This window comes from Antedon bifida, chromosome 8 (assembly GCF_963402885.1).
Source record: "Antedon bifida chromosome 8, ecAntBifi1.1, whole genome shotgun sequence".
Taxonomy (NCBI): domain Eukaryota; kingdom Metazoa; phylum Echinodermata; class Crinoidea; order Comatulida; family Antedonidae; genus Antedon; species Antedon bifida.
In genome coordinates this window covers 4,311,698-4,322,500 of record NC_136233.1, presented here as the reverse complement: position 1 = coordinate 4,322,500, position 10,803 = coordinate 4,311,698, and the positions used below count along the sequence as shown (strand labels likewise).

At 33.0% G+C, this 10,803-nt stretch overlaps 1 protein-coding gene across 2 annotated transcripts in view; it reads left to right on the top strand.

The window, feature by feature from the left end:
* Window positions 1-10,803, top strand: part of LOC144850839 (forkhead box protein F1-like) — a 73,338-nt gene that overhangs the window by 36,481 nt on the left and 26,054 nt on the right. Inside the window, exon 1 of one of the 2 annotated variants that reach the window (XM_078708312.1) lies at window positions 7,384-8,868. The exons of the other annotated variant lie outside the window; for it this stretch is intronic. Within the exon in view, the coding sequence (XP_078564438.1) occupies window positions 7,659-8,868 (1,210 nt within the window). The 5' untranslated portion in view covers window positions 7,384-7,658. Of the gene's footprint in view, window positions 1-7,383; window positions 8,869-10,803 lie in introns of those variants that run through there. 2 annotated transcript variants of the gene reach the window in all.

Below are 10,803 nucleotides of genomic sequence, written 5' to 3'. Positions count from 1 at the left end.
CAAATCAATACATCAATCAACCAATGTACATAAAGTAAACAATCAGTAATTCAATAAATACATAAAGTAAACAATCAATCAATACATAAAGCAATTAATCAATACATAAAATAAACAATCAATCAATTAATCAATACTTAAAGTAAACAATTAATCAATGAATACAGAAAGCAATTACTCAATACATAAAGAAACCAATCAGTCAATCAATACAAAAAAAATTAAAGCAATACATAAATCAATCAATCAATACATAAAGCAAACAATCAATCAATACATAAAGCAATTAATCAATACAATTTTCAATCAATACATAAAGTAATCAATCAATCAATACATAAAGCAATCAATCAACAGTTCCATTTGTGTAGCACCATTTCGAAAGATCATTGGTTTTGTGTCAAACTTGAAGTGAGTTTTTAGTGGTAAACAATGTTAATAAGTGTATTAGACGTTAATTATCTTCTAAATATAAGTATGAAATGTTGAAATGTTATACGTCTATAAAGTGGCAATTCGAAGATCTGGATTAATCTTAAGATTCAAGTTGTTTAAAATAGACACATAATAGATACATACGGTTCAATACGTTACATTGAGAATACAAGGCGAGGTAAAGGGTATGGGGGGGGGGGGGGAGGGGTAGGAGGGAAGTGTGCGGCCGGCTCAGCTCACGTTACCTAAAAACTTCATATATACATAATACATATTAGAACATATTGTGTAAATATGTATTTTGCTACATCATACGATATTTTCGTATGATACAATAATGGGTTAAGAATGTTGTTGCAAAGGAATTGACATTGTAGTGCCAGCCTCATGTTAACAGAATGTAATTCCTTCTTTTTATCATTTTTTTCTTTAGAAAATCGATAATAGTCTGATGTGTAGACTTAATTCAATTCATATCTGCGTTATTTGTTATAGCCCCAGAGGAATTTTCCTAATTAGTAATTCCTCTATGTTATATAACGTTACACCCTAGCATGAATGGTTTAGTATAAGTATAGGCCTGAAGTTTATTTAGTAAATAAACTTGTTGGAGAATTTCCTTTAAGTGCAATTCACAATATTTATTGATTTAAGTGAAATGCTTAGTAGTAGGTCATATTAAGAATATCTCACTTATTGGTGAATATGTCACTCGGGAATTTGTTTTACTTTTGTTAGAATAGAACAAGACAATTCTCTCCAGTCTAACGTGTCACATATCAGTCGCATAAATGTATATGTTTATAATTTTTAAAATTTGAATTTCTGTACATTAGGCCTACTGAAACTACTTTATCTCTTTATATATTTGTTTATTTAAAAATAATTGTTGGTTCTAAATTGTATGACGACTTTATCGAATATCCTGTATATGCTATTATTTAGTGACAGCAACCTATACTGTACTGTATCATTCTTTATAACAATAATTTCAATGTATTAAATTGTAACCATAACCATTCGCAATTAGGGACTGTTGTTACAATCCTTAATCCATCAATTCATTATTCTGTATCATAATTGACAGTAAGTGATCACCAAGGGTTGTAACCTGTCAGTTTTTGCCTTAACCTATCTACACCCACAAGCATGGTATTTACTGAATCCTGCAGACTCAGCGGCGATCTGACGCCTCTAGACTACAATCAAGTTACATAGCACCAGCGCCTGGGGGCCTAGCTCGAGTTAATCTAGCGATTTGGTCCGAATGCATGGTCAATTTTGTTCACGACCAGGGTGGTATATTGATGATCCAAATTGTTATTCTTAGATTAGTTGTGGCCGCCATTAAATGTACTCAGTAGCTCATCTTACCCTGCTACTCAAATCTCAGTAGGAGATTCGACCCCAAGAAAACTTTTCCACAAATAACTAATTATTCTTACACGGATCTATTTACTTTTGGCGAAGGTTGTGTGTTTTCTGTGACTTGTATCATCCTACGGCTTTTATCGTATCCATCACTCATTTTTATACAGCGTTGAAACTTAAAGGAGCTTCGCGCAGTCACTAAAGCTTGGTTGCCATATTTGACGCAATGCAATGACATTCGCACTGCGTTGGGCAGTCACAAGCGACACTTACAGATCCATCGCGTCGTGATTGGTCAAACTTGCGTTGCGTTTTTATACGTCCGTAAACAAGATGTATTTATACATAAACTTTCTTGGAATTTAAACTTTACCCTTTACAATATTTGTGGATTGTACTTATTCTTGAAAATAGAAAAATACATTCATTTGTAATCATACAGCGCACAAATTAGTGTTTAGTGTAGGCCTATAATTTTTTATAGCCTATTATAACAAGAAAGTTAATGACATTCAAGGCTCGCCCAACTCAAGATGTTTCCCAACATCTTTCAGGGCTATTGCCTTCATTTTCTGAAACATATTTTTATAATTCTGTACAATCCTGTTTCTTGTTTTCCTATGTATTCAGATTTTGTAAATAAATGTTTATTGAATTGAATTGAATTGAATTATTAACTATTCCTTTCATGCTTTCTTAATTTTGAAAAGTTGCTTTGAGTTTTATAAATTCTTGTTTAGTTTGAATGGAAGTTTATTTCTTTCATATTCAAATTAATTAACACACTTCTTTTTTTCTTTTTTTTTGTGGTGAAATTCGACAAAATCGAAATCATGTTAAATTATGGCAATTGAATTATAAGATGCAAAACACCAGAACGTAACTTGTGTTATAATAATTATCTTAGGACGACCCTACTAAAGTATATTAAAAACAAATGTTGACGGCACTTTTTACTCACTTACTTACTGGGCCTAAAGGAATGGAGTAGGCCTAAATAAGTCCAAGTGTTATTAAAAACGGAAAAATATCAAACATTATATAATTCAGGAAATTTGTTAAATTACGTTATCGACGCAACGAAAAGAAAAAAAGTTTTTTAACAATTTCAGGGAAAAATTCAAGGAACCCAACAGAAATAATAAACATGTAACTTTTTGTAATGGTTATTAAATCTGTTTTATACCACGTTTAATATCTTTTAATAATGTTATAACTGTATTTTAAATCTTATTTTAATGTTTTAAATGTCGAATTTTATTTATGTGTGTTGCTTGTAATGTTTTTCTTATATAGTTGTTTTTTTCCTCTTTTGTGTCGATAACACCACTTTTTATACGCATTATTGTATCATATCATAATCATCAAAATAATTATATCTTCATATTCTCATTTTTATCTTCTTTGTTTTATTTTCTAATGTTTACTGTCATTCTACAGTTCAATACAATTTGGTAAGTGATATTATATTTTAAAATGTTGTAAATTCAAAATGTTCATATTTCTTTTTTTTCTCTTTTGTGGCGTTAACCACTATTTTATTCATTTCATTCTCAAATGATCAATACAATGATTTTACACTTCATCCAAATATATATTCCCTTGTTATTCTGTATTTTCTTGTACTTTCTTTTATCTTTAGTACGATTTGATCGAAACAATTCGGTCAAATATATATATATATATACTTTATACTTTTATTTGTATTATCCACTTTTTTCATAATTTTCTTTTATTTTAACTATTCCTTTCTACAATAGGTCTATGTCTCTGTACAAAACACACAAGTGCATATATTCGAGTACATGATTGTACACATGCATACATACATACCCACGACAAAGGTATATATATAAATAAATAAATATTTACAATATATAAAATGCAATACAATTATTATTCTTAATTCTTTTTTGTTTTTTTTGTTTTTGTTTTATGTTCATATTTCTGTATATTTTCCATATTGCCTCTTTTTGTTGTTGCCTCTTGTCACGGTTAGTGACATTTATTTTGACGAAATGAATGGATAAACACATAAGCCTACGACTCACCCGACTTCTAAAATTATGAATAATAATACATATTTGATTTAATAGTAAATAATAAAGGCCTAAATGTATTTTACGAAAAATGTTATTAAAGAACCGATAACATTTTAAAATTTGTACCGATTGTGAATAACCTCTTCCGCTGACGTTTATTTATTGATAACCATTCCACTTCTTAGCATCGTTTGACCGCTTCGTTAGATTATAGGCTGTGCCCAAATCCCTTTTTAAGACCCTGGAAAGACGAATCTAAAAATATACATACATTTGATATGTATAACGTTTTCGTAATAAGCCTATATAATTTTCGACTAACCGTCAGATTCAATTACTTGTGTATATGAATAAATTAAAAGAGTTCATTCCTACCTTGTGTCAGGGTTGTAACTCTTTCTTGTACCCCATTCCCTACGCTCAAATGAGACACTTGCGTGGTTCCTACTAGCGAAACAAAGACGTAAGCGCAACGCAGGCGAAATGACCAATGACAAGCAACAGTTTGAATAATCCATCGCTTATTGGTCAAATTACTTGCGTTGCGTTTGTAAGCACGATATATTATAGTCTATCCATACTGTAATTGGTCGGAGTTTCGCGACGTTGGATTTCTATGAAAAATAAATAAAGACATTGCTTGCTTTAAAACTTTTTATACAACAAAGTATGCTCAAGACACGTGACGTTATCCAAGAACGACTACATAGTAGATATGGAATTTTCAATATCATTATAATTAGCATTAGAATTTATACGTTTTTCGTAATTCCGTAGAATTTTTTTCTGTTTATTTCGTCCCCAATTTTTTTTTAAAGGATTATATGTACTGTATATTACTGTGTATATAATTCAGTATTTAATTTGGTATGTGTTTGATGAAAAGTGAGAAAATGATTACACGAACGAATAGGCCTACATGCTCTATTGTAATATATAAAGAATATGGTTCATTACAGTCAATGACCCACGCAACTATCCGAAACGGCTTCATAAAACTTTATGAAGGCGATGCATCGCACGTGAATATAAAACGCAATTATCATGTTGTGATGTAGCGTAATCGCGGGTCGCTCGATTGAGATCGGGTTATAAAAATGCTAGGTGTTCGGATCGAATGACAACCAACAAAGAGGGTGATATTCAGCTTGAAAAATGGTTATAAAACGTCAACCTTAACGGATGGTAATGAGGCTACAGTGAGGTAGTTCACGTCCATTGCTAGGCCCTGTGAGACAAGAGAAGATATCACATGTCTCCCTTTAGACGTCAATGCGCCAGGCTTTACCAGTTATCATGATGTGTATCCGTTCTCGTGGGGGTTATTTCCATTATAAACCTGTGAGCAACTATTTTACAGTTTAGTTTCGAGTTATATGTAGAACGATTACTCGAAGGTATAATAAACTCAGTCAGAGACTATTTATTGTTGATTAATTAGTTACTGTTAGGCCTAACAGATAACGATTGAAACAATAAGCAGCGATTAACACACACAAAAATAAATCAAAACTGAAATTCATGTAAAAACTATATTATGCTGCTAGGCTGATTTGAGCATCGGTTGAGTGGATTGGGTGTGGGGGAGAGACTACAGTTAGACAGGCTGCGAAATAACTTTTAGAAATTTGGCGCAGATTAATGGCATCATATCAGCGTTCCCATGATATTATCGAATTTATGGTAATTATATATATTACAGTTTTTTTAAGCATAAAAAAGGATATTTTTTCTTGCTTTTTAGGCCGGAACTATTCTGCCAGTCCAACCACACACACTTAGCCTACACCCAAATAGTAGTCCCTTTGCTGGTTAGTTGTTCGAATGGCTAGCTAGCTAATTGTGTTGATTGATTGATTGATTAGATGATCGTTGATTTGATAGATGATTGGCTGATTGTTGATATCGAAGTCTTTTTTTCAATTTTACCACTATTCCTTCTTTTTGTTGTAATCCATTTCAATTTCAATTTATTGAAATATACTGTAAAACCTAAAAAAGAATTCCCATGGGTTTTTTTTCGAAAAGAAACCACTCCCCCTCCCACTTTTGTCTGCAAAATTAATCTTAAAACCACTGGGCTTTAAAAAAAAATAATATGGGAAAGTATAGGCCCTAGAAAGTATAGAAAACTATTTTAATATTAACGGAACAAGATGGTTTATTTTGATGCAAATATATCTTCACAAAAGAAAAATATTTAGTAACATCAACTAATAGTACTTTTTAAATTATTACTAGTAACTTATTGCTTTGTGTCTATAACTTCAATTTAATATAAATTTACTTCTCTCAAAATAAATGAACAACTATGTATAATAACGGTAATGTTTCTCTTAGCACTCATGACAATCCTCAGCATCACTATTGTCATTTGTTGTTTATAATTGTATACCTAAAAATTAAATAAAACAACGTATATTTTGAGAAAAAAGGTATTACAATTATAATGTAAGCAAACACATCAACAAAGACTGTATGTTGATTTTATTTATATTGTATTTTATCGTACTGATTTATTTTTCAAACGTGAAAGTAATCATTTTTTTCGAACTTTTTACAAGTAAAAAAATGGTCTATGCAAAATTTAATTTTGTTCGTCTTCATTCTTCATGTTTTGTGAGACAATACAACTTTAAAGTAAAGAGTAACGTAAATATGACGAATACGACCCTTACTAAAACGATTATTTTAATGGTATTCCTCTGACTTGGTTCATGTTATATTGAACATAGGCTAGTATCTGTAGTTTTATGGGTTTTTTTTCAAAACGTATTTTAGGCCTATAGAATCATAGAAAATAAATATGCCTACTCAGGAAAGAGTTAGATAATTATCAAACTGAATCTAGTAAATTATAGCATGAATGATTGAAATAAAAGTTTGAAATAAATAAAATTATGTATCAGTTACGTTGTCCAAAATTAACTCGATAGGTCTTTTTCTCTGGCTAAGAATATTTTCTTCGGTGATATTTTCCCAAACTTTGTAGGAGTTTTTCAAGTGGCTGGCTGACTTCCCTGTTATGTTGATTGACTTCAGTTAAGTTGAACATATCACTACACTAGTAACTGCATTGTAGCTATGTCTAACAATACACATTTTGTTATGCTTACATTTGTATTTTAAATTCAACAATTTATTGGTAAATATATTTAAATTTTCTTATTCACTTTAATGACGATTCGATGTTGTTCGTTGAACATACTATTGTTTTGTTTTTTTCTACTACTAGTACAACAAAGTAATTGTCTATTTAATGTATGATACGGGATCTGATTGACCTTTTACCCGAAAAAAAGCTAGTTTCTATGTTGACAGTGTGTAACCTCGCTCTTAATGCCTGTATTTGACACGATAATGCTCGTTCTCGTATGTCAGCGCTAAAAACATTGCTCTGTTTTCGACGTGGGGGGCGGGACATTGGATCGCCCATTTCTCACTCTACTTTCGGACTGAGTTGGCGCTCTTCTACAACTCTACCAACAAACTACTCAACTAAACATTACAATCGTTTACTCGGTCGTGGATACAACCACCCGCTAACTCATCAACTCAACTCTGTTCATTGAGTTTTTATGTGTATTTTATTCCGGTTCTTTATGGGACGTCAACTGTTTGTTTTTTGGGTTCTACGTCAATGTTTCCTTAATGAGTCACCAATTAAAATATAAACGATACAGATAAAACTACCAAAAAGTATTTATCTTTGAGATATTGGTAGCAACACGTTGCTCATCACAGTATAGCCCGAGGACTATCCAGGTAAACTTCTTCATTTACAATAGTATCGTGATTTTACTTTTACAAATGACGATTCAGGAGAGATTGGCCCTTTCGTCAATGCAACAGCAGTCGCCGCCAATACACACACAGCAGCAGACGATAACGGCTCACAACCACCAGGTATTGCATACGACTATGCAGGTAGCACAAATGCAGCAAACCTCGCCACCGTTAATCAAGTCAGAATGCACTGATTTGGACGACAGTTTGTCATCATCTACACAGCCAATTCACTCAAATACCAAAGACGATACAGACTTATCAGCAGAGGTAACAGCCGATTCCCCTACCGATAAGCCGAATGCCGGTAAAAAGGTAGGGGCTGGAATCCGTCGCCACGAGAAACCACCTTATTCATACATTGCTTTAATAGTCATGGCAATACAGAGTTCACCAACAAAACGGCTTACTTTAAGTGAAATTTATCAGTTTCTAATGCAGCGTTTTCCGTTTTTTCGTGGTGCTTACCAAGGCTGGAAAAATTCAGTTCGTCACAATCTGTCACTAAATGAATGTTTCATCAAACTACCAAAAGGGTTGGGCCGACCTGGAAAGGGACATTACTGGACAATAGATCCTGCTAGTGAGTTTATGTTTGAGGAGGGATCGTTTCGAAGACGTCCAAGAGGATTTCGTCGCAAGTGTCAAGCCCTCAGACCCCCGTATGCCATGATGAACGCAATGACGGGAATGCATGGAACCCCAATGCTAGGCGGATCTCCACTTGATATGTTCGGTCAAAACCCCAATTCTGCTGCTTTATCAAACATGGCATGTTCCATGGGAAACACAAACAATAATAATTATGATAATATGGGAATGAACATGATGGGTTTCCCTGTAAACCTAGGTTCCAATTCCCCAAATGGAGGCGGAGGCGGTGTCGCCGGCGGCTACATGTCGACTTGTGCTGTTTCAATGTCAAATCAGGACTATGGTGGGCCTCCTCTACAAGCAAGCAATGCGGCATCACCAACAAACCACCAAGGCATGTATTTTTCACAGGCAAATGGAGTTGTTGATAACCAGGTTATGTCGTATGCAGCGGCCTCATGTTGGCCGACGGGGTTTGGTAGCGGTGGTCGCTACATCAAGCAGCAACTAGCAGATTGCAATGGGGGAAACACATCACCTATCCAGGCCATGCAAGCCACAGACCAGAGCCAGTACCTTACCCCAATTCCACATGTTTCTACGGGGCATAACACTGAACCAACGGACCTGTCACATCATGGTATGTTATATCATTCAATCAATCTATTTCCAAATGCATAAATAATTAACTTTAATACAATATGTGCATTATTATGCTACGAACACTTTCGAAACATTACGTTAATATTACTTTAGTTAGTGAATTGTTTGTCACAGCGGCGTATCTATAATGTTGCATCGTGGGAAGGGGTAGGTTTATACTATAGATACTTAAGTGCTGTACTAACCTAATGCGTATTGTGTATGGTAATAATAATATCAGATATTTATGGGAAATCTCCTATTCTATGGCGTATGTAACAGTGGTGCAGGTATATTTATATACAGTGTCAGAAAGTAGAAATTAATGTGATGTTCTACACATTTTTATATTTTGTATATTGGCTCAAAGGCAAATTACAATACAATGATGCGGGTATCTAAATATCAACTTAGTTTAGTCCACTAATAGAGAAATGTGTCATTTTAAAGGCTAATATTATGAAGGAATGTATAACCGATGCTGTATTATATCTGATTTTGTTTTTAATATTTTTGATAATGATATAAATAATTATACATGTAATAATATTATAATTATTATACTACTGAGCTATATGTTTTCAACTCACAACGTAATGTAAAAAGAAACTATTGTAGAAATATTTTGTTTGGTATCGTACAGGCCTATAACCCTGACTATTCTTATTTACGTTAACTTCTTCATGCATTGTTGCCAACAAATTACTCATTTACAAACCCTCCGCAATCACTCTTTATCCGATTACTATCCAGCTCATATTACTAGTTATAATTGTTTCAGCCCAACCATGCATTATGCTTCTGATTATGAACCAACCGGTATTTAATAGTAAAGTAAAACCAAATTGATAGTTATTCATTACCAATTTTTAAAAGAGATAAACGTTAACTTCGGATAACCTTTCTTTGAAGCGACAACCCTTAACACATTGCCCTTTTCAATTTAACCGGACTTTACTACGTAACACACAAATTATTATATTATTGCATCCACCTAAGCTTTACCGGAAAATTAAATACGGTAAGGTCCATTTTTGAAAAAAGAGTTTCGTCTAATACAGGAACTGCTGGATTTAACCACAAGAACGAATAGTCTAGTCGGAACACAGCAATTATGTACACTGAAAGTATATCACCTTGTTAAGTCAACCACACATCAACATAACTCTACGTGATTAACAACATTTAATGTCATATTTTTTGTTGTTTTCTTGAGCAATATACCGCATGATTAGTGAAAACAAAATTAACGTAAACTGTTAAGGTGTCGCATTGGTAAAAAAACAGTAATGGTTATTATTAAATCGCAATATAGAGATGAATATGTAACAAAATATTACGAGGTAATTGATATTTTGAGCATTAAGTTAATAATTAAACACTTCTAGTATTTGTAAGAGGCATATACATTGCATCATCAGCACTAGATCATCGCAGTCATCGCGCGCAAAGCGAGAAATTCGTGGGGTCATGAAGCTGTTGTCAAGGGCCCCTATCAGAGGTTTGTCAGAAGCTAAAGGTCATCAAATTGATATTTTAGCTGTTTTCAAACCCTTATTTGAATCATATTTTTAACGAAGTATTATAACATTTTGAATTCGGGATGGAGCCAAAATACACAATGGTTTTGATGGTTTAAATATGTTTTGGTTATCTATTGATATTTAATGGATTATTTTTGTGTGCAAGGTAAAGAAACATTGTATTAGGCGCTACATAAGACTATATTATTATTGTACTTCTGAATTTAGGTACAGATTTCGTCGTACTCATTTTGCTTTAAAATCATCCTTGTCGCTCACTCTAAAAAGTATTTGGGTGGTCTACCTTGCAGTTATTTACATAATCCATGGAAGATAAGGTGATAGGTTTTATTTATATCATCACCAACAATATTTTAAAAAGAAGGAACTGCTAATATGCCATGTTTGAA